The following is a 25,000-nucleotide window of genomic DNA, read 5'->3' as shown; positions in this document are numbered from 1 at the left end:
TCTATGTCTCTATACCCTCTATATGTCACCTCTATTTCTCTATATAATCTCTATGTCTCTATATCATCTCTGTCTCTATATCATCTCTGTCTCTATATCATCTCAATGTCTCTATATCGTCAGAGATGGCATAGAGACAGAGCTGACAGAGACAGAGATGATATAGAGACATAGAGATGACAGATGAAATAAGGACATGTCATTAGAGATAGCGTAGAGACAGAGATTGCATTGAGATAAAGGCTACAGAGAGTTACACAATTGTTAACATTCAGGGAGAAAGCGGAAGATGAGAGAGACACATCCGTAGAGAGAGTAAGGGGTGGTAGAGAGATAGAGTGGTAGACAGAGCGAGGGGGAGAGAGAGAGGGATATATAGAGAGATTAAACCCCTGGAAAGGAAACAACAGATTTTCCCCTTGAGTCACGCCTAGCGCAGCTACGTTAGCATGTGCTGTGCTGTTATATAAGACCAAGGTCTAGAAATAGACAGCAGTGGGGACAGGGTTGGAGAGGCAGAGGGGGAAGCCCTCCTCATGTCCCAGAGTTCTACTCTTTGGGGCCGCATCGGGTTGGGGTGAGGGAGGGGGATCCTAGAGGGCTTTACTCGCTCACCTCAAAGGCAGGACATGCAGTCCTGAGAATTGTTGGCGTATATCTAGAGTTAGCCAGTAGAGGAAGTGTTCATTAATTAGCATTAGTTAGCGTTGGTTAGCATTTTTGAGTGTTGCAAGCCTTTGGTGGTGGTTATGGTGTATGTCTTATGATCCAGTCATTGGACAGTGATATGGTTATTTTGCATTGTGTGCAGATTTATTTGGCCTCATTTGCAAGTGCATGCATTAGTGAGTGTAAGTGTGTATGCATGCATGTGTGTGTGTGTATGCATGTGTGTCTGCGTAAGCATTTTCATGTGTGTGTTTGTGTGTGTGTGTATGGTCAATTTAACAAGGTTGCTGCTTACTTCATTGCAATGCAATGGTCATTGCATCATTCTTTGCATTAGCGAACATGTACAAATCTGTCCCGGATATACTTACGTAACTTGCATTCATGTTTGCAAACTAGGGTGTATGTATATTTGTGTGTGTGTGTGTGTGTGTGTGTGTGTGTGTGTGTGTGTGTGTGTGTGTGTGTGTTAGTGCTGAACGATTTGAGGAAATAATGAAATTGCGATTATTTTGACCAATATTGCGATTCTGATTTATTATGCAATTTTTTAAATTTATTAAGTTCCTTATGTTCTGTATTATTCACTAAAAAGGCAATAAATTGTTCAAAAATAATTGTATATATATTGTACAGACATTTAATGCCAAATGCCTGGTGTGAGGTCATCAGTGTGGCAGTAGGGCTCCATCAGTATGGAACAGTGTGCTGCCCTCGAGGCCCTGGGAGCTCCATTCAAAGGCCCCAGCGACCCGCCCTATCCCCCACTACCAGACCACCCACCCAGGGATGGATTGGGGTCAGCTCCTGGCTGTCATCCATTTCCATTGCTCCTGGTTGGTACTGATCTCCTCGCGTGCGCCAGTGTTCCCAGGGGATGAGAGAGCTCTCATCTCGCCGTCCTTCTCTATATTATAGATCTTAGTTAGTCTGCCCGAGGCTATTGAAACCCACACAAAGAAACACCTATTTAACATCTATCTTCTGATGACAATGAATGGAATGATAAGAATTAAAGAGTGTGGAATTGAAAGCGAGATACAGACCTCATGGTTTTTCTTATGAATACCACGACAGTTATTGATTAGGTTAGTGTTTGATGAGGGCATTAAACCCATAACCTTTCAGCTGTGTGTACCTGTGTTTCAGAGGAGGGCCAGACGGTGTGCGGGGCCCCGGCCGACCTGCGGGGCCGCCGCGTGGCTGAGGTGGGGCTGGAGCTGCGGGCGCGCTGCCACCAGGCGCTGGGCTCCTGGGACTACCTGTTCTTCATCCTCATCGGCTTCGTCATCTTTGCGGCGGGCACGGTGTCGGCCTGGGGGATGGGCGTGGTCATGGTGCTCTACGAACGCTACGTCAAGCGCAAGGAGGCGCAGGGCGACCCCGAGGGAGGGGGCCGGGGGGAGGCAGAGGGGGAGGGGGGCGAGCGGGTGGAGATGGGGCGGACGGGACGGACTAGCTCCGAGGGCAGGGGTCACCCGGGAAACGGGGACCGCAAGGCCTCTCATGGGGTTTGATTTTGAGTCAGTTTTGAACTGTTGACTTGACTCCCCCCCCCCCCCCCCCCGCCCCCATACGCGAGCAGCGTCACCCGTCGTGCCTCCGATGAGCTCGCCCTGGATTGGCTGATCGCTGGACGACTGCTGGACCTTTAAGGAGACGTGGACCAGCACAGGAACACCCAGAGGGGGGCAAGCTTGAGACCGTGTGGAGGTGTGAACGCACACTCAACGAACAGCTACATTTATGCATGCCCTTACATAAATACCTACACACACATACATACAAACCTCCGCCCCCACACACACACATACATGCACATACATACTAGCTGCTGTGTTCCGTGCTGGATGCTTCTCTGTGTTGATTGGCCTGGAAGTGATCCCCAGGCCAACCAGGCCAATGTTAGCGTGCGTTGGGGATACGATGGAGCCCAGCCTGTTCTTAGACCACATGATCTACTTTTGTTTTGTTTTCCCTACAGCCTATGTAATCCAATCATTTCTTTGCATGCACCGGAAAGCCTTATTGGGTCATGTCCAGTACATTGAATTTCATAACTTGATATGGAATGTCCTGCTTTCTATTAAAATGGTAAATGTACTCAATTTAGCGCTTTTCTAACCAGTGGCCACTCAAAGCGCTTTACAATGCTGCCTAACATTCACCCATTCATACACACACCGACGGCGGAGTCAACCACACAGGGCGACAGCCAGCTCGTCGGAGGCAGTTAGGGTGAGGCGCCTTGCTCATGGACACCTCGACACGCTTTACACGCTAGCAATAGCCGGGGTTCGAACTAGCAACCTTCCAGTTACAAGTCAACCCGCTCAACCTCCTGGGCCACTGCCACCCGAACATAAAAGAAAACATTTGCCTCAAACAAGTGTTCTCATAAATGTTACGGTTACGGAGTTGATGTCGCATGAGAGGCAGTACTCTCTTATTCTAGAAAATAGAAAAGCCAAGGGTGCCGGTGCCCATCGCTCATGGCCCAGTCCCAGTGTTAAATGCCCTGAGTCTCTAAAGGACAAGGAGAACGATCCCGGACCCAGAGGGGGGATCCTGGAGACGGGACCAGGAGAGGAGAGTAGGACCCCTACTTCTCGGGACGACCGGGAGAGCGAGGAGTGCGAGGGTTCTGAGGAGTGCGATGCCCAAAGCACTCATATCAAACATATATTAACCGATTGAATCTAGGTGACTTATGGTGAATATTGGCTTCTGTTTACACTTGGAAAGGAGAGAAGTAAATCTTAATTATTTTTACTTTTGGAAACAGTATCAATGCTACCACTAGCTAACACACTTTTTGCATTAAGATTGATTTCGATTATTTTCAAACAAATGCACCAATCAATATGCAAATTGGAAGTTCTATAATGCATTTATAGTAAAATTGCTGGGTTGTTTTTTATCAATATGGAAGAAGTGCTTCCAGGCCTTGTGTATTTAAATCTACTGCATGTCCTTCCTGCCTACCTGGTGGCTATGACTGTGACTGTTATATACCAGGTGATGATCTCACTCTGCATTACAGCAGGACATACAAATAAACAAGACTACAGCATCACTGCTTTGGCTTCTGCGAAATTACTGATTTCCATTTATTTCACACAAAATGTGAATAAATGCACAATAGATCTGCAATAGCGAATCGCAATTTATTTGTCATTTTAACGTTTTTTTGTTTTTTTTATAATAATCTGCTTCGTCACCTTTTTAGTGCAAGAACCAAACAGGGGTATTGTGATTGTGAACGTATGTGCATTTGTTTATGTCAGCTGCATTGCAAATCACACTAGAAAAAGTTCTAGTGTGTCTAGTCTAAAAATGTGTAATTATTCTAAATCTATCTCCATCACATGGGTTAATGGGTTGTAGATACACTTCCTGTTTGGCACTTGAATATCCGGTCACTAACAGCCATATACATAGGTTATTCTAAATAAGGCTGTATCACCTATCTCTTCCTGTTTATATATCAATTCAGCTGCGTTTGACCATATCAAAGGTCAAATTGGATATATTTGTGTGTATGTGTCAACATGTGTCTGTGTGTGCGTGTTTGTGTGTGTGTGCACCTGTGCATGCATATGCGCTCGAGCACATATGTGCCCATAGCCATACATGTACAAATATACACATGTGATACGTCATGCTATGACCGATGCCCATGTTTAGCAACATACGTGTTGGGTCACAAACATGGCTGCTGTGTGGCTCCCTGAAGGAATGTGCCCTCGTACCTCAGGGTCTCTCAGCCAGGATGTCCTCCGTGGCGTCTGGACCATAATGTTCCTCAATGCACAGGAGGAGTCTGCCACATGTAGCGCGTCACCAAAGGAGTACTAGAATACATGCGTGTTACGGTGTGAACTTGATGAATTCTTGATGAAACCCCGATGACCGCATGGAAACGCTGTCGTGAGCGGTCACAGCAGACTGGTGGGGTGGGGTGGGGGGGGTATCAGGTTTGTGAAAGCATGCCAAGTAGGAAATCTGAAACCTATAGGCACGGGATGAGGCTAGGTGGAGCCATGGAACCGGATAGCCTGATGCCCCATACGCATTTCTGGCTGTGACCCAGATAGATGGAGGGGGAGACGGGGGTCTCTTCTCCATCTCTGTCTCCATTAAACCCTGACATGCTACCGTCTCTCCCCAGCCCCCTGAGCTAAACAACGGGGAAGTAAGAAGCCTGACCCTGTTGTATGTGTGTGTGTACGCACCCACACACACACGCACACACAGAACCAAACTTCATCAGAACCAACCTCCGCTCCAGCCTCCATCCAGGGCTGGTTGTTGCTCCGCTGAATGTGCTGGTGACAACTATCAACGGCAGCATCTGCTGGATTCACATTCTGCAGAATTCACATTCTGCCCTCTCCTGGAAACTATAGTTAGGTTACATATACATGCACACACATAGACGTATGCACGCATACACGCATGTGCACACGCAAGCACGCACACACACAGGCACATAAACACACACACACACACACAGACACACACACACGCACACACACACACGCACACACATAGACACTTAAACGCAATAGTCAAAGCCTAAATATGAATTACAAATGCAATCAGTAATCAATACAAGTTCTTTGTTTAGCAGACACATCCCTTAGAATGCCTTGTCATTAAGTGAGCAAGTAGGAGATGTGCTTCATCAGCAGAAGGGCTGACGGACACACAGGCCAGGGATCTAACCCCCTAACCCGGGGACTATCCCGCCTATTTGAACATGTCCTGGTGCCTGGGAGACAGAGCTGGTGCCTGTCTGAGTATCTGGATGGAAGGATCACTGTCAGAAATGTGGCAATCCCATGATTTACTTGGAGCCACTGATGGAAGTGTTCTCGACCCACCGTTTGTAAACCACTGATCTATGGCCTTCTCAGGGTCGATGAGCATGGTTCATTGGCATTCTGCATCCTCTACTGTGCACCTTGTGACTAGACCCTACTCAAATACATTTGATTCAATGCGAAATAGCGTTGGATTCATTATAATCAACCTGTCTAAACCATAATTTATATTTTCCAGGGAATTCTGCATCCACACGCATCACTCACACACACACACACACACACACACACACACACACACACACACACACACACACACACACACACACACACACACACACACACACACACACACACACACACACACACACAATAAAGGCAACAAATGCTTACAATTTTAAACAGTTACTTGTTCTTGTGGCACAGGACGAATACAGTTCTGGGAACACATTTATGCAAACCTTATGGTATAAATGACCATGAAATATAGATTCTCCCTCTCTCACCCTCACTCATTCTTACTATTCACTTAAATCTTCCCTTGAAATCAATGTGTCCTCGTTGTCCCAGCAGATTTCAGCTGAGTTTATCTCTTTAAACACCAATAACAAATGACTCTGTCTGTTGGAGCATCGATCTTACCTTCTACATGAATGCCCATGGTCACACTCAGCAAAGTCATGTGAGAGGGTGAATATGTGAGGTTCTCCATCAACCCTCCCAGATGAGACTATGGGAGGGAGAATATCAGAGGGTTAGATGGATATGGAATGGTAAACATAGTTTACCATCAGTAGGGGGAATATGGTAGGGTGAATATGAAAGGGAGAATATGTCTGTGTGACTCAGAGAGGTTAAAAATGAGGGTGAAGATGTGAGGATGACTATGGTATGGGGATTATGTTAGATAGACTAGGAAGTTGGATAGGGTTGAGAGATACTGAATACTGTAAGGTGAATATAATTTGTTGCCTATGAGAGGGTGTATTTGGCTGCCCCGGACCCCCCCTGGCTGACCCCACCTGGCTGACCCTTGACCCCACCTGGCTGACCCCTGACCCAACCTGGCCGACCCGGTCTTGCTCGTTCAATCCTCGGCTCTTGCTATCTGAGTGTCGAGGTGTCCCTGAGCAAGACGCCTCACCCTGACTGCTCCCGACGAACTGGCTGTCGCCCTGTGTGTCTGACACCGCTGTTAGTCTGTGAATGTGTGCGTGAATGGGTGAATGTTCGGCAGTATTGTATGGTGCTTTGAGTGGCAACCTGTTAGGAAAGCGCTGTATAAATGCAGTTAATTTACCATTTACCTGCCAACTACTGTCTGCATCCTCAGCTTCAGAAGGTCCCGGGGACAGAGCGCTTGTTGGTCCCAATTCTAGATCAAAATCCTGTGTAGCTATTTATATCATGTCATATTATATATCCATTTGTGTTTATTTGTTTGTTGTTGTTTGTTCCTCTTTTGTAGCTTTGGGTATTCAGAGAGGCTCAAAGGTTGAATTTAATCATGAAAGGAAAAAGCTGTTGACCTTATGACACAAAGAATTCAAATGTACTGATAGACATGTGACTTTCTATTTTCATTTTCTCCAACTTCAAATTCTGCTGTCAGAGGTGCTCAGTTGTTCTGCTCCAATAATACCCCCATAGGGTCTTCCCAGGGTCACTTCACACCGAGGTCACTCTGCCGTTTGACCCCCTGCTTCTCTTTAAAGTGTCCCGTGGTTTTAAGAGGCGCCAGGGGTTAACGCAGTCATTAAATAATGGAAACAGATATCCACACCCCAGGCAGCAAGAAGAGAGCTAGCTGGGAATTCTGGGTAAAGTTTTACCTGGTCAAATCACAAACACACACAACGGAGACTGCATAACAATCTTAATTGTTACACAGTACAAATATTGATGCCTTACTCATAAGCACACAGAAATTATAGGTGGTCCTTAGCAACATTTGCTAAACCACAGGTAACATACATATGTATCCTTAACTCAAAAGAGCATTTATAGTGCGTACGTGGGTGCATGTGTGCACTGTCAGACAAGGTTGCATTTTTCCTTTGGTGGCAAATCGGCGTGGTTTTAAAGAAAGGTTAAGCGCCTTCAACACGTCCTTTCTGGAGGTTCGAGACCCGTTGGTAATGTGTTCCACTGAGTGCAGTCTGCCCGGCCTTTGCTGACCTTTACACAAGCAGCGGAGGCCGGAGGGTCCGCTGGCCCCTCTGCTAAGCTCAGCAGACCACACTAAACCACGCTACAGCGGCTCAGAGGATACGCCACACTCACAAGTGCTGGTCCGGAGCAAACATCCGCAAGCACCCGATAATCCACTTTCCAAAAGGAATTATTATTAGGCGAACTTAGAATAGACTGGATCAGGGCTGTGAGCCTCTGCTTCAGCCGCGGCCGCATATGTTAAGCATAATGGATCCTGTTTCTAGGAGACTCAGAATGACATATATCATAACACAGAGAGAAGCCCAGATTAATTATGTTCATTTGTGTGTCAGCGTTCAGGTAAGATCCTTTTATAACAGCGTTGTTAATCTCTCGAAGAAATGCAATATGGTCTTTCTTTGGTCGTTTCAAATAGTCAGTTAAGAATAACGATTTGTGTCACAACACACGCATGTTGTAGTATGTTACTGTGTTCCATAGCGTTAAAATGTGTTAGCACCCTCTAGTGGTGTTCTTAAGAATGACGCCCCACACAGGAGTTTGCGTCAGTCACAAACATGGACATATTTATTTAAACAACACTTTGTTCCAAATAGTGCAAACCAAGTGTCAAATACTACAAATCCCATTTCAGGGGAGCTTAAGCCCATGCTAGCCCCGGCCTATAGTATACCTCTGGTGTGTGGCTGATTTCATATACAACAGCTTAACATAACGCTCATAACAGTTACACAACGATGGTACTCAAAAAATATCAAAAGGTTGGCGTAGATCTTGACCATGGGGATAACAAGCCCCCCTCCTTCCTAAAACTTCGTCCCAAAACACATTTTAAAAAATCCCTTAGGGTTTGAATTTCCTCTGAAGCAGCAGGATGGCTGGCTCTGTAAGTGCTGCCGCTGCTCCATGCCAGAGATGATGTCATACAGCAGTTTGGATGACATTTGTAACTTCTGCATTTACTGGTGCAGATCACCACCCCATTTAAAGCAGAGGCTGAACTGCCACCACCATGGCTTCAGCATGTCCAATACTGAGTACAGCTATATGTTGCTGCTTTAAGTCCAACATTTCCCATATTGATTACAGTTATCAACATGTTGCTGTAACGACAGAAACACGTATGTTGAGTAATGAGTTAAATACCTCTCGAGCCGTCATTAGCGACTCTTCAGTCTCCAGAAGGGCCGAGGGAGCATAGCGCTGAAGAGGGGTTTCCCGTCACTCTTTGTGTGGAGGGCCGGGCGGGGTCATCTGGGCCTGCTGCCGGGCCCCTACGAGGTGCAGGCTGAGCCGGGCCAGGGCCTGGACGTCAGCGTGGGTCCCTGGGTGGAGAGCCAGGGCCTCCAGGAGCAGCACCACCCCCTCCTGCTGGAGCATGGGGCTGTAGTGAGGGGCTGGGGGGGGAGAAACCAAAATAAGACAATACTGCTTTTGTTTCTTTGAAAACCACCTCTAGTGGGGTCGTATAAGGCTCAGTCATTTCAAATTCGTGTTAAAGTTTGGTTTTCACTTCCAAGTTGAAGTTTAGGGTCTACAGAAAAATTTGAGTCCGAGTGTCAAACACACAGATGAAAAATGGCCTCTAGGGGGCGCCGCAAAATATGTAAACTGCTACAACTTTTGATTAGATTATCCAATTTTAACATATGAGGTATGTATGGATTCAGAATTAAAAGGAGAAACAGGTATACCAAGCATTTGGTGACCAGATAAAAATAAATACACTTTTATCCCAAAATATTACATGGACACAAGCGAAATTATGCTTTTTTTTGAGATAAAGTCTGGAAATGTCCTCAAAGTTGCTATGAAACATGATTTTTAAAGTTATTGTAAATAAAGGCTGTGTAATGACTCGACTGGATTTAAGATTGGTGTTCAGAATATCCCTATAGCACAAACATAGCTAGGATACCCGTACACAAATATGGCTGCATATAGCCTACGTGATATGAAGCACCCAACTTGCAGGCCTTTTGTTATTGTTGCACTTTTTAATTATTTTGCTGCTTTCATCCATGAAAAATAAGGTTATAGTAGAGTTATGCCATCTACTGCCACAAGAGGGCAGACTAGCAGACACATTTCCCTTCATTTGACAATCAAGCATCTGTGCTAATTTCTCTCTAGCAATATTGGTATGTTGAAGGTAAGAAAACAACAATGAACATGTTTGGATGCTAAGTTATGTTTTTAATGAACTTGTACGACAAATAATGTGTGATAAATTGTGAAATATCAACCACAGCTAGTAGCTAATAAATCCAAACAGTAGCTAGCATTAACATTAGTCATTTTGCTAGCACCAGTTAAAGCTACCTTTAATGCTGGCAGCAGGATGGAATGAATAGGTCTACTGGGTCTTGCACTTGTGTAAATTTTAGGTTTTTAGCTGTTTATTTTACATAACATACTTAAGTTTGATTTGGTTACAAAAAGGTAAATACAAAACTATTATATTTTATCTTTCCTGTTGACAAAATACAGGAGTTCAACAAGCAGGGTATGGGCTGCTTGAATTCTGTTTTTATGAGATGGCTGAGGCAAGAAAATGGGAATTGTGCATTCTGTGCCAAAAAGAAACTGAGGAAAAACTTGTTTGCCCTCTTGCGAATCCAGTTGCCAGTCGTAGAGTGGGAGCCTACAAAGAAATCATCAACCTTGTGAGTCAGTTTAGAGCTATTGGTGCGGCTCCCCACCCAGATGTAGATCTTCCAGATGAAGAATTGATGCAGCAGAATCGTGCATCCTGGCACAAATCATTTCGTCAGCTTTACAGATCCTCAGCATTTGAACACGCAAAAAAACGCACTGCCCGTGAGGGATTGCCTGGTGTAAATAGAAGATCTTGTCGGACTGGAGAACCTGTTAACCGCAATCTATGTCTCTTCTGTGCTAAAGAAACAGATGCAGTAGACCATTCTTTCCAGAAATTATCACTTACCCAAGAGATACATGACAAGGCAGTTAAACTAGGAGAAGATCGTATTCTGGCACTCCTTGCAGAAGGAGATCTGGTTGCTATTGAAGCAAAGTATCATCTGAAATGCTAGACAATGTTTAACCGCCGTTACAATGTGATTTGTAAACAAACCACAGTGAGTGAAAACCTTGAAATCACAGCAGAAAATGAATTGCTACAATTCATAAAAGAAGAAATTAGCGGGGGTAGTAGAGTCTTTGCTTTGCAAGATCTAACAGAGATGATGACTGAGAGACTGGAACAATATGGTATCCAGAAAATCGTGAACCGGACACGCCTAAAGGAAACAGTCCTCAAGAACTTCCCTGATTTGACAGAGGAGAAAGGTATCAGGGACAGAGTTTTCATTACGTGTTGGAAAACTGCTAGGAAGATCATATCAGACACATCACAAACACCAGATGAAGAAGCGCACACATTACTAATGGCAGCTTCAATCCTCAGAAAAGCAGTTTTTAATCATGAAACTCCATTTAAATTTGATGGCTCATTTCTCAGTGGTTGTGAAGAGACGTCTGTTCCCCAGAAAATGAAGTATTTCTTCCGCCATCTCCTCACAGGACCCAAATCCTCAACAGATCAAGATAATTCCAGACAGACTCTGTCTGTGAGTCAGGTGGCCATGCTAAATATGACCTCTCTTTCAACAAACTTGAAATGTGAGCCTCCACTTGCAGTGTTCCTTGCCCTTGATTTGCATTCGGAAACAAGAAGCAAGAAGTTAGTCAATCTGCTACACAAATATAAACTCACAGTATCATATGAGAAGGTCCTCAGCATGGAAGTTTGCTTTGCACAGGCCATTGCACAACAGACCAGGAAGAATGCAGATATAGTCTGTCCTACAAATTTGCGTCGGCAAATTTTCACAGTTGCAGCCCTTGATAACTTGGATCATAATCCCACATCACGCACTGCAAGCTCATCCTTCCATGGAACTGGGATTTCACTATTTCAGTTTCCTACATCAAAGAAGCCTGGGTTGCACCAAGAATGTCTGAAAATCAACTCAAAGAAATCAGGAGAAAGCAGCATAGTAGGACCCATCCTGCCTCATTCGTATTCATCTGTACCACCTGTGGGCCGGAATCTTGTTACCCAACCTCCAGTTAAAGTTGTGCAGCCAGTGGTGAGAGGTTCATTTGATGCAGAGAGACAGCATTAGGAGGCATGGATGAAGGCAGTAAAAGACATCCTCTATGTCAATTCTGATTTAGAAAGTGGCACTCCAACAATGTGGTCTTCATTCCATGCTGCTCGATCTGATGTTGTTGGACAGCCGGAAAAAAGCATTGAGGCCCTCCTGCCACTTTTTCATGACAAAGCAGCAACCCCAGAAATGATTCACCATGGAATGAACCTGGTGAAGAAAAACACTGAGCACCTCAACCCACAACAAGTCCCTGTGATGGTAGTGGACCAACCCCTGTATGACCTTGCAAAAAAAATGCAGTGGACCTTCCCTGACATCTTCGGAGAAGACAAGTTTGTGGTGATGTTAGGTGGGCTCCACATTGAAATGGCTTTGTGGAGTACCATGGGAGATCTTCTGCGTGGATCAGGATGGCCTGAAGCCCTGAAAGAAGCTGGGCTAGTGAATTCAGTGGCAGCAGCCACATAATTTCTGAAGGCATCCAATGTAATGAGAACAAGATATGCCCATCAAGTTACTGTTGTGGTACTCCACAGCCTTCTACAGCGAGCCTATGAGGACAGTGGAACTGAGATGGTCCTTGAGGACTGGGTTGAGAGAGTTGCCCATGAGAGCCCAACATTCTCCTTCTGGCTGCTTGTGTACAAGTACCAACAGAGTATCTTCATGTTCATACGAGCACATCGCAAACGGAAGATCGAACTCATGGTCACAACCCTGCAGAAGCTTGTTCCTCTGTTCTTTGCTCTCGACCATCATAACTATGCCCGGTGGCTTCCAGTCTTTATAAAAGGACATGGACTGTCTCCCAGATAGTATCCGGGCAGAGTTCGAAAAGGGACATTGGACGGTAACTCGCAGCAATCGACGCTTTTCAGCTATGCCGATTGACCAAGCACACGAGCAAGCCAACAAAAGGGTGAAAGGAATGGGTGGCATAATTGGCCTCACAGAGAACCCCGACATGTTGGAACGCTGGATTGTGACAGGCCCGGAAATCAGCCGTGTCCTGGAAGAGTTTATCACTGTAAATGACAGTGATGACTCCGAATGGCGTCCTCATCACGAGGAAGGATCAGCATCACAGCAGCGTTTTCAACGTCACACCAAAGACCTGATGGAGCTGTTGCTCAGCAATGGGAATCCCTTTGAGGAGAGCAGTAAAGACCTGGTTACTTTAGATAACAAGGTGTGCGAGTCTGCAGCCGCTGCAGCATCGGTCCTTAAAGTTGAGTCAATGGGACAAGAGCAGCACAACAACTTCAAAAAGAATGTGCCGGACTCACATGACACACCACTGACAGCTCCGATCAAGCGAAACAACTTGATGTTGTTCCATGAGAAGAAAACACGCAAGAAGACAGCAGCTAAACTGAGGATGCAGCACTTCAAACGTCATGCAGAGCTTTATGGGAAAGCTTTCATTGTGCTGGAAAGCCGGAGTGGGAATTTGGAAGATTTTTTCTGCCACGAGTCTTCTCCATACCCACCTGCATTGTCATGCGAAGGATCCCTCAACTCCTGTACAAAATCAGATTTGTTGTTTTACATCCTGGGGAATCCTAAGAGTGGAGGAATATCTGACAGTGAGGAGATAGTTGCACCAGATCTTTATGATTTCATTGTCATTGATGGTGGAGCACTTATTCATTCACTGCCTGGCACGACTGTCCAAGGGAAGACCTTTGAGTCCTACTTCGACAAGGTGTTCTGCCCAAGAGTTCAACGTGACCTGAAAAGATCAACACGAGTGACATCGTCTGGGACCAGTATCGTGCTTTGACAATCAAAGGAGGAACAAGAGAAAAGCGAGGATCAGGCACCCGACAACGCATCTCTGGCACTGCCAAAGTCCCAAGAGATTGGCAGGCATTTCTGGCAAATGAGGATAATAAGACAGAACTGTTTTCATTCCTGTCAACTGCGCTTGTAACAAATGGACAGTTCCCAGATGACAAAGATGTCAACATAACAGCAGATGATTGCGTCCACCATGTTGGAAACAGTCCGTCAATGGATCGCTGCAACCACGAGGAAGCTGACACTCGTGTCCTAGTGCATCTTCTCCATGCCCTCCAAACAGCATCAGTTGGGATGGTCTATACTGGAGACACAGATGTTGTCGTAATCCTGCTGAGTAATTTCCATCATATCAAGGCTTTGAATGCAACTGCAGAAATCTGGATCTGCTTCAAAACTGGAAAGACATCAAGAATGATCTCCCTGAACACTCTCGCCACAAAACTGGGCACAGAAACATGTAAAGCCATGGCTCTCTTCCACGCATTCACGGGATCAGACAGCACATCTTCTTTCAAGTTCAGGGGTAAGCGATCCTGCTGCAAATTGATGCACGAAGTTCAACACTTGACAGAGGAGTTCGCAACCATCATTGAGACTCCATTCCAAACCTCTCCAAGGCTGAAAGAAGTTGCAGTAAACTTTGTCTGTAGGCTGTACTCCAGAGAATCAAATGAGGAAAATTATGTTGATCTTCTTCGAATGAGGCTATTCTCACAGAAGACGAGGGATGTTGAAAGAATCCCCCCAACAATGGATGCTTTGGATCTACATCTCAAAAGGACTGTCTTCCAAGCAAGCATCTGGACAACAGCCCACATGTAAGTATGCACCTGTATGGATTTGAGTACTATATAATCACAAAAAAACCATGCATTTATGTATTCATTCATTTAGGTCTAAAATGCCTGACAACAACCCCACTGACCATGGGTGGAAAGAAGAGGACAGCAAACTTCTTCCCATTTGGACTACGCTACCACTTGCCAAAGAAGTATTCCAACTAGATGTGAAGTGTGGTTGTACAAGTACTTGTACAAGTCGACCTGCCAGTTCTCGGTGCAAGTGCATGAAGGCGAAGTTAAAGTGCACACGTCTGTGCAAGTGCACATGTCAGAACTTCTAAGACTGACATAGAATAAATCAAAGAAGTAAATTATAGTTATCATTGTAGAGTGAAGTTCTCAGAATAAATGTTAGCCCTATGGTCCTCTGTTCATTTTTTGAATGCCAGAAAAACTATTGTTTATCTTCTTATTGTTATTGATTTACTTTCTTCCAGATATAAAGTTATTTTGTGAAAATTTCTTGTGAATAAAATGATGGCTTGTTGAGACACCTGATCCTAAATCAATACATAGAAAGTTCATGGCTGTTACTACATTTTGCGGCGCCTCCTAGGGCATAGAATAGAAGAGTGAGGAGCATTTCAATTTCAGTTTTATTTCACAGTCTTGACTTGTGAAATAACATTAAAAACTAAAATTCCTTAGCAACTGTGAGGATATTTTCAGACTTTATCTTTAAAAAAGCATAATTTCGCTTGTGTCCATGTAATATTTTGGGCTAAAAGTGTATTTATTTTTATCTGGTCACCAAATGCTTAGCATACCAGTTTCTCCTTTTAATTCTGAATCCATAGATACCTCATTTGTTACATTTTGTTAATCTAATCAAAAGTTGTAGCAGTTTACATATTTTGCGGCGCCCCCTAGAGGCCATTTTTTATCTGTGTGTTTGACACTCAGACTCAAATTTTTCTATAGACCCTAAACTTCAACTTGGAAGTGAAAACCAAACTTTAACACCAATTTGAAATGACTGAGAAAAATTACACATGCATCCGACCCCACTACTCAGTGAAGTTGGGTCATTCAACGCCTTTTATCCTCAGGGACCTCAATGGACAAACTTTTATGTAATCCACAATTCCACAATTTCTACATTTCTTACACAACGCATGTAGAATGATAAGTAAATTTACAGGGTTCATTTAGCAGATGCTTTTATCCAAAGCAACTTTTATAAATAGTACATTTTACAGTAAACATGTTCATAAAACCAAGTACAAAGCAATAACAATCGTTAGGTTAACATCAGAGAGCAACCGAGCATTAAAACGCCTTTCTTGTGTCAAGCATTCTTGGGTTCCCTAAAGCTGCTCGAAACGGGGAGCATCTTTAACATTATGAGCTGTACGTCGGCAGCGACCCCCTCCCCAGGGTCCTCCAGAACAGACCACCACAGCAGGGCATACCGTTGTGACTGCAGACCAGATGCACGGCCCAGGCTGCCCACAGCTGCACCCCGGCTGGCTGGGAGGTCTGGAGGAGAGCCAGGAAGGGAGTGAAGCACCTGGAGGAGGAGGCAGGAGGATGGAGGACACCATGAGACATACACACCTGGGGTACGCTGGAGAGTACACCATCATTGTATTCTCACCTGTAGGAGACCATCTCTTTCTCGGCTGGGCTCCAAGTCATGACCGTGAAATGCTGTAGAGGAGGAGTTGGGCACTTTGTATGTTGGAATTATTTGAATTTAGGTCAATGTGTGAATCAGAGAACAAATAAAGCCACCCTGATGGAAAACTCGTGCACACACACACACACACACACACACACACACACACACACACACACACACACACACACACACACACACACACACACACACACACACACACACACACACACACACACACACACACACCAGCTGTTGGTGAATGGTCTCCAGCAGCTCCTGACGGAGGGTCCAGGCCTTGGGTCTGGAGGAGAGCTGGGCGAGGAAGCCACCAGCAAAGTACCTGACCTCCACCCCCACCCGGGGGTCGCCCAGCACACTGAGGACGTAGTCCAGCAGGTCCTCCTCCATCAGGTCCCCCTGCAGCTCCTCCACCTCAGCCAGGTTGTTCTGCACTCAAAGGGTCAGTCCTTCAGTTACCAAAACGACTCTAGTGGGGGAAATCCGTCCCAATCTGGCAACACTGAGTGGGGGATGAGCATGAAGGAAAGCCCCCTTACTCACCAGCAGGCCCAGGACCTTCTGCTGGACCGAGGGCTCGGAGCAGTAGGACTGCGACACACAAAAGGGTTTGATTTAGAACGGGGGAGGAAAATAGGAGGGGACTAAATTAAACTCAGAGCATTCCCGGAACGGACTGCGTTTCCTCCCAGGGCCTCAAGGGTACACAGGCTGTGTGGACAGACTGGGGGAACGGGTGAGAGCACAGGTAGCACACACAATGGTTCGCTGCTATAGCATCCTTCTTCAAGTCTCATCCCCCTAGGTCTGTGTCCACTTCAGGGCCAAGGGCTGCTTGCCATACACTTCCCAGTCCTCTCTCGACTGAGAAGGTTCAGCTCTTAGAGCTGGCCTCCTGGAGCAGTGGCCTCATGGCCGACAGGTGTTCCCCTTGTCAATCATGCAGCAATATGGATTATCAATACATTTCCCCATTGTGTGTCTTGGAGGGAAAGGGCCTTCGCTCGTGTGGAGGGTCTTGGAGGAGGTCTTGTAGGAGCTCTTGAAGGAGCTCTTGAAGGAGTTTCATTTTAACCATTACTTTGTGACATCAAGCAGGTTCCCAAGGGATTGGGCTAAAGGGAGTCTCCGTGATAAGGAGTGGGATGAGAGCGTTGCCCTAGGAGGCCTTTGGGCCTGTGTTATGGCTGCATAGTGCCGGCAGTAATCTTATACAGCCCATCTCATCCCAGGCCAGAAGAAATTAGCCAGGGCCCTTTCATAAGTCTTGTTTATGTGCCAGGAGCGAAACTCAGGGGACGGAGGGTGTTAGCTGTTGGACGCATTCCCCTGCCCCTTCATTAATATATCACTAGAGCAAAGCACTTTTCACAGTAAAATGAGGATATGGGACTCCATACCAATAGTCCTTCCAATGTAATTCACATTATTATGTCCTCTGTGGTCCTCTCCCATTACTCTGTTTCTCTCTCATTCTGTCTCACTGTGATACGCTCTCTCACTACTTTTATTTCTGTCCCATTGTTATCTCCATACTTCATCACAAACTACAGCATATCAAAAGGAGAAGTTTCCCATACCTTCCAGTCATTACCTGTGACCACATACTAAAAGGAGCAACCTACTGGCTGTGCTTCCTGATCAACTCCTCAAGTACGGTGAGAGTCGGGGGTCTGGCAGGGATGAGGAGGAGAATAGGATGAAGGCCAATCCAGACGAATTGTTAGATCCACTAACTGCATCTTTATCACACACCGAGGGCCGAGTCAACCACGCAGGGCGACAGCCAGCTCAGTCAGGGTGAGGCGTCTCGCTCAGGGACACCTCCACACTCAGCTAGGAGGAACTACCAACCTTCCGGTTACCAGTCAACCCGCTCTACCTCCTGAGCTACCTTGGTGTGCATAAGTCCCTACACACATGAGGCCCAGCAGTCCGTTCATCTCCCTCAGGCTCACCTCCAGCACCTCCACGTACAGCTCCAGGCCCTGGCACTGGACGAAGTGTCGGCCCGCCGCGGGGCTGCCGTCCGTCAGGTTCCACAGAGCACTCAGGGCGAACCTCAGAGTGTTGTCCACCACGCCCAGGGAGGCCCGCTGCTGCACGACGCCCAGCAGTTGCTAAGACAGAGAGAAACAGAGAGTGAGAGACACACACACACACACACACACACACACACACACACACACACACACACACACACACACACACACACACACACACACACACACACACACACACACACACACACACACACACACACACACACTGTGTAAATGCCCAAATCAAATGTGATTAATGGTATGAAAGTGTTGAATCTGGTGTTGTGGATCCATGACACTGGTACCATTTAGGTGGAGCTAAAATATGCGTTGAGGATACTAAATATGAACAATAATATAACATAAACAACCTACATTTAAACATTCAGATATAAAGTATGTGTGTAAAAGTATGTATAAATGTAATGGTTAACATACCCTGATAATGGAAACATCTGTGCCCAGCTGTGTAGTTTCCTCTGTGGATAGCTAGGGAGGAAGTAAGGAATAAAGGCAGGAAGCAACGACACAAGGAAAGTCTTTCTTAGATCAAACAAAAGGGTTGAAGACGCAAGATGCAAACTCAAACACTTAAAACACTTCTTTTAATAATAAATAATAATACCATTAAATGATACAATACTTTTTTCTTCTAATGCATCCTTTACGTGGCATACAGGCAGAGTGGGTCGGATGTTTCATGAAGCAAAGGGTTGTTTACCAGATATAACTAGGAACATAAAACAGGCTGTCTGCAGAGATTTGCTTCCATCTCTGCATAGGTTGATGTTGAACAGAAAATGACCACTCATAGCTCAACAATGTTTTTATTTCAAAATTTGAATGTGCAACAGTAGCAGAAATGACCTGAAACAGGGGCTGGGATTATAATTAAAATCAAATTAGAGTTCAAAATGATTTGTTATTGAACATGTTGTGTGATTGAAGAAAACCGTTTAAACCAACATTGTGATCAGATGTTATTCATATTTTATAACCCGGTGCCCACTAGTCCTACCTTGGCAACCAGGACGGAAATTATTGCGACGGCCATCTTCTGCAGGGTGGGGTCGTCATGGCTACTGAGCCAGGTCATTACCAGCTTGGTGGCCAAATACCTGAAACATTGAAACACATGTTAATGCCATGTGGATGCCATGAGAGAAACATGTGCAATGCTCGGAACAGGAATTGAATTGATTGAATAAACCCTCTCTTTTGTTACAACAAAGTTAGAAGTCTCGTTTCCATTCAAAAAATGATCTTCCACGATTCTGGATTTTGTTGTGGTCACTTGAGGAACTACAGGAAGTAATTTCATGTGATCTCTAAACAGGGAATAAGTGAGCTTGGCATCATGAGCTGTATCTGAGCTAAAACTTTAACGTTACTTACATAAAAAGTGATGATTGATGAATGAAGATTTCTGAAATTGGTGCTGAGGCCTTATTTTGCATGCTGAAAATGTTTGCCTCTTGGACCCATAATGTCCATCAGGACAGTACAGTAAAAATTTAAAAAACATATTTTTCCGAACCATAGCTTCAAATGAAAAACAGTTTGGATAGACATGATCTATGGACTTGCCAGAATAAAAATCAGTGAATTGCTATTGCTTGCTTTCAAGGATTAAACAGTCAGAATATGTGAGAAGGCATATTTGTTAAAGAGCCCATGCCATTAAAATCACATTTTTCCTGTTGTTTGTTAAATAACATAGGTCTGAATAAGTTTGTGAGCTGTGGTAAGTCTGAAATCTATGCAGTTTGTCTACTGAATGCAATAGGCAATGAAAGGAAAAAGGCAGAAGAAATGAGCCAATCTGGATAAGGTGACACTGTGACGTAGCGTTGTCAAACTATTATTCATGGCCCTGCCCACTTGGTTGGTTCGTAACCACCCACAAGAATTCTGAAGGAGTCGTGATTGAGCTAGTGCTAAATGCTAATACGTGTATGGTAGTTGCTTAGTTCGTAGTAACAGGCTAGTTACAGAATTTTGAATGCAATGGCAGAACGACATCGAAGTACATGAACTGCGACATGCTGCCTGCCGCCGGTTGCCGCGGCGCGAGGCACCACCGCCGCGAAGCACCACCGCCCGGCAGCGGGCAGCCGGGCGGTGGTGCCTTGCGCCGGCAGCAGGCAGCAGGCAGCGCGCGGTTCTGTCTACTACATCCACCACTTTGGGAGTCAAAGCCAAAGTTCCTTTCCCCCAATTCATTCTCAACCATGGCTGAGATAACCCCCACTACGAGTCTCGTTGTAGAAATACCAGAGACGAGAGTCCGACGTGTTATGCCATAACACCAACAGCAGAACGGTTATCCAAATAACAAGGAAGTGTACAACACTTGCGTTACAGACCTGGAGCTCTGCTCTATATCTAAATAATATCATATAATACATAGATATCTATATCAAATAATACATCACGGCCAAAAGCTGTGTGCGCGTCCAGACGATATAATGAATCACAAAGGACTTTGTCGGGTTCTCCGACGTCTCTGGTTCTTCCACTTCCACATCAATCTGAAGTAGACGCGGTCGTTTGAGATTCATAATAACTTATCGTCTGGAGGCTCACACAGCTTTTGGCCGTAAAAATATATATTATATATTATATGATATAGATATCTATCTATAATATGGGTTTCTAAGAGGCATTGCGATACATCCACCGTAAACAGAGCGCATGGTACCGTGGCTACAAGCTGCTCAGGGCCAGGTGATAATATTATATATTATATGATATAGATATCTATGTATAATATGGGTTTCTACGAGCCATTGCGATACATCCACCGTAAACAGAGCGCATGGTACTGTCAGTGGCTACAAGCTGCTCAGGGCCACACCCCCACCCCCCTCCTTGACCTGCCTTTACACGCCCACCGTATACAGAGCGCATGGTAGTGGCTACAAGCTGCTCAGGGCCACACCCCCACCCCCCTCCTTGACCTGCCTTGACACGCCCACCGAAACAGCGCGTTTGGGGGAAGCTCAATGTGCGACTGTTTCGGAGTGACTGTAACTCTGCACCACGGCTGAATTTCGGGGACGTCTTTGAATACTGTGTTTGTGGCCCACTAATACCTATATTAAAGCATCATAAAATAGAATGGCATGGGATCTTTAAGAAAACTACATCCAACAGGCCAACGCTATAGGACATGTGATATAACAAAGTGTGTGCGATGTCCGACCTGTTAAAGGAGATCTCCAGGAGGATGTAGTCACTGCAGAGGGCCAGGATACAGTTCTTTTGAACCTAGAGGGGGAAATAAACAGCATGTATTTCCAATGACACAACAATGGAAATACAGGGTGCAATCATACGTTTGAACACCACAGGATCGGAGTTAATGTGATAGAACCTCACAACACCATGTGTATAAATCAAGCCACGATAATTGTATAGAAACATTAAAGTAAACGAGAATGTGTTAGCTGAGGAGTGCTACCTGTGCGTGACTGGGGAAGCTCTGCATGGACAGCAGCAGCTGGTCGACTGCAGCCGCGAGCATGCGCGGGGGCATGGCCTCGGCCAGGTCCTGGGTGGTGAGGCTGAAGACGCACGCAGACGCCACCAGCTGCACCTGCAGCGAGGAGGGATGGCTCCTCATCCCCGCCAGCACCAGCTGGAGGTCAGAGGTCATCAGACCTGTTATGAGTTTACTCTGCGATGCAATCAGGTGAGTGTCCGTACAATTGGAACAAGCCGCCAGAAGAGTCCCGCCGGTACCTGGAGGAGGTCCTGACGCGGCGTGCTGAGGTCGACTGTGAGGTTGTAGAGAAGGACGAGAGCCTCGTGAAGAAAGCACTCTCTCTCTTTGTACCTCCTCAACGCCTCACACACCTGAGTCTCATTAGCATCCCCGGTCACCTGGACAGACACACGCATAAACACGGACACACACACACACACACACACACACACACACACACACACACACACACACACACACACACACACACACACACACACACACACACACACACACACACACACACACACACACACACCCCTAAGGTATATCCAATGTGCTGCTAATGCATTGTCTACCTGTAAAATAAATCAATAATAAATTGTTCATATTTGGACTATGAACACTTTAACAGAGAATTATTGAGTCCTCACTGAGACACAAACTGAGTCACAAACCTCATATAACAACAACAACCTTTGTGTGTACCTTCAGGTTCTCCCGTGAGGTCAGAACCTCGCAGGCACTGCCCCCGGTGGCCAGGAGGCCGAGGAACACCAGGCTGGGCCGGGCCTTCACAAAAGCCCGGACCACCCGCTCAGTGACAGCCTTCCTTCCGGACACGTCCAGGGAGACCAGCGCCGGGAGGATGAGCCCCTCCTCATCAGGGGCCCCTTCCTCATCAGGGGCCCCCTCCAGGAGCTGCTGCACCACCTCATCCACCTCGCTTGAGTCGCATGGGACGTCATTAGCGGCAAAACGGTCGTCGGAGAGATCCAGATGCCTCAGCTGGCTGAGCCGGATCAGCACAGAGGGGACACCGGGGGCGGCCGGCATGACAACCGGTAGCCTGCGCAGCCCATGCAGCCCGTGGGCGGTCAGGGACCTCAGGGTGGCCCGGCACCCAAGCAGCGGCGCCAGGCTGGTGACGGCGCCGCGGGAGAGGTCCAGGCTCTCCAGCAGGGGCAGCGAGCAGACCTCCTCCAGCGCGGCGTCCGTCAGGCCGGTGTCCGCCAGGTTAAGCGTCCGCAGGGCCCGCAGGGAGCTGAAGCCCCCCACAGTCCGGACAGAGGGGCCCGCAGCCCGGACCGAGGGGCCTCCGTCCGGACCCAGGGGGTCCCAGCCCAGCTGCAGCCCGGCCAGAGACAGCCTCTGCAGGCTAGACGTGAGCTCCGGGTTGGTGAGGAGGGCGGCGAGAACCTCGGCCCCGCTGGCGTGGCCCTCGGCGAGGCGGGAGGCGTCGAGGTCCTGGAGGCGGTGGGGGCAGAGGGCCAGGCGGAAGGCCCCCGGGGAGACGGGGCCGCCCCTGATGAACGCTCTGCGGAGACGGAAGGCCTTGCTGTCGCGGAATATGGCCACGGTTCTGTCATTGAGGAGGCCTGGTGGCAGGAGGGCGGGAGAGGCAAAACAGAGTAAAGAAATGTGAGAACAAGAGTATCAAGCATTCAGTATCAAGTATTTATATTCATACCACTGCCTGGTCTGAATATAAATACTTCAGAGCAAATTTTTTTTATTTTCTTTTTTTTTTATTGGTTGTTTTTTAGAAAAACTTCCTGTAAATATTTATTTTTTAGATTGTTTTTGCTTGAGCTGCTCCCCCCGCGACCCGACCCCGGATAAGCGGACGAAGATGAGATGAGATGAGATGATGCCTGGCGTGTTTCTGAACGATGAGGGACTTCCTCTGGCCCGTCCATCCGAGGTGAAAACAGATTTGTTCTTTGAAACATCTCAGAAGCTTCTGATCCTGTTTTAAGATCCTCCCACTTTATCGGGGCCTACCCTCGACCGTCATCTTGTGCAGCAGCTGGTCGGCGGTCTCTGTGGGCAGGCTGGGGGCCCGGCGGAGCCGCAGGGAGCCGTCGGCCCTGCTGTCACACAGCTGCTCCAGGCTCCAGCACACACGGGACAGGCACAGGTCACACAGAGACATGACCGGGACCGGGGCAACCTGGAACATCAAAAACACAAACGACATTGTCGTTGTGAGCCCTGGATTCAGATAGTATAGGAATTAAGGGTGGGACCAAATACCGATACATCGATATATCGTCGACCATCTTTGTGCAATATTTATTTTTGCATTTTTATGCTTTAAGCATTAAGAGTTAGACAGGAATATTGCCCCAAACATTTATAGTTTAATTAATAAAATAAGGCGCTCTAAACAGATTTCCCTTCTCCTCAAGGTGGCGCTCAGCACGAATGAGGAAAAACCTGAACGGAAGTTAACCAACCAAAGTCAAGTAAGTTTGGACCATGAATAAAGATGGAAATCCATCATTGTATTCATCGTTAGAAATATATTGTGATATATCGTTATAAGATTGGCCTAACAATATATTGATAATTGCAGAATCGCTGTATCGCGATATTATCGGTATCATGGGCCATGTAGGCGTATCGTATCGTGAGGTACCCTGTGATTCCCACCCCTAATACGCATGTGTGTCATTACATGTATGAGCAGCTTGTACTTTGTAGAATAAGTACAGAAGGACACAACACACCCAAATGTTTTAAGTGGTGGCATTCATTAACCAACACAAATGTCAACACAGAACTGAGATGATGTGAGTTTGAGAGGAAATTCTGAGCAAAGGAGCAGTCGTATCGTTCTGACTCCTCATTGATCCCAACAGTAAACCATTGCAATCCTCTAATCCCATGGATCTCTGTAAAGTCACAGAAGCCTTGGTCGAAACGTTCAATGTGTGGACTTACCATGTTAGAAAGTCAACTAACAGGGGTCTCAAATGTTTGTCCAGAAAAACATATTTCAGACCTATAGTATATTTTGAAACTGCATCATTCTGCTTGGAACGGGTAATTCTACGTTAATGAAATGCTACAACGAAGGACTTGTTTCCCTCGCCGTTCTATTTGTGTTGTTGCGTATCAGCTGTCCCTCTGGCGCACCAACGTCTGATTGGCCCGCCTCTCTGACGTCTCGATTGGAGCAGGCGCGCCTTTCAGGGAACATCTCATCCAATTGTACTGAACCTCTATCTATTTAGTTATCGAGTCCATGCTTAATTAGACCTATCCGTCTAATCAAAACAATAATTTGTAAATAAACGGAAGAATTACCACTTCTGAATTCAGTGAGAGGTTGTGGACTGGAAAAGCCACAAGGAGGCGCCCAACGATCTCACT

General features: G+C 46.3%; 2 protein-coding genes across 2 annotated transcripts in view; one reads left to right on the top strand and one right to left on the bottom strand.

Annotated features, from left to right (window-relative positions):
* LOC130387930 (leucine-rich repeat-containing protein 52-like) overlaps window positions 1-2,186 on the top strand; it is a 6,344-nt gene extending 4,158 nt beyond the window's left edge. The window contains exon 2 of the mRNA XM_056597223.1: window positions 1,819-2,186. Coding sequence (XP_056453198.1) covers window positions 1,819-2,186 — 368 coding nt within the window. The remainder of the gene's footprint in view (window positions 1-1,818) is intronic.
* A 5,983-nt stretch (window positions 2,187-8,169) lies between these two features.
* LOC130388286 (protein zyg-11 homolog) lies at window positions 8,170-24,705 on the bottom strand. The gene is made up of 14 exons (XM_056597724.1): window positions 24,569-24,705; window positions 23,627-23,795; window positions 22,331-23,220; window positions 21,886-22,020; window positions 21,599-21,781; window positions 21,341-21,405; window positions 19,154-19,253; window positions 18,574-18,624; window positions 18,052-18,213; window positions 16,637-16,684; window positions 16,322-16,522; window positions 16,052-16,104; window positions 15,867-15,964; window positions 8,170-9,067 (listed from the first exon to the last, which is right to left on the bottom strand). The coding sequence occupies exons 1-14, from the start codon at window positions 24,569-24,571 to the stop codon at window positions 8,892-8,894; spliced, it is 2,334 nt and encodes a 777-aa protein (XP_056453699.1). The 5' UTR covers window positions 24,572-24,705; the 3' UTR covers window positions 8,170-8,891.
* Between the last annotated feature and the right edge of the window lie 295 nt (window positions 24,706-25,000).

The sequence above is a fragment of the Gadus chalcogrammus genome, chromosome 8, assembly GCF_026213295.1.
Source record: "Gadus chalcogrammus isolate NIFS_2021 chromosome 8, NIFS_Gcha_1.0, whole genome shotgun sequence".
In the NCBI taxonomy this organism is placed as follows: domain Eukaryota; kingdom Metazoa; phylum Chordata; class Actinopteri; order Gadiformes; family Gadidae; genus Gadus; species Gadus chalcogrammus.
This window is presented reverse-complemented; position numbering and strand designations above follow the sequence as displayed.

What these genes read in the sequence shown, in the direction of transcription:
- LOC130388286 (XM_056597724.1), bottom strand. An exon ending in CCTCACGGGAGAACCTGAAG is followed by an intron (nt 22,021 to 22,330) that starts GTACACACAAAG and finishes GTGTCTGTCCAG; the next exon opens with GTGACCGGGGATGCTAATGA. An exon ending in CAGATGTTTCCATTATCAGG is followed by an intron (nt 18,214 to 18,573) that starts GTATGTTAACCA and finishes TCTCTGTCTTAG; the next exon opens with CAACTGCTGGGCGTCGTGCA.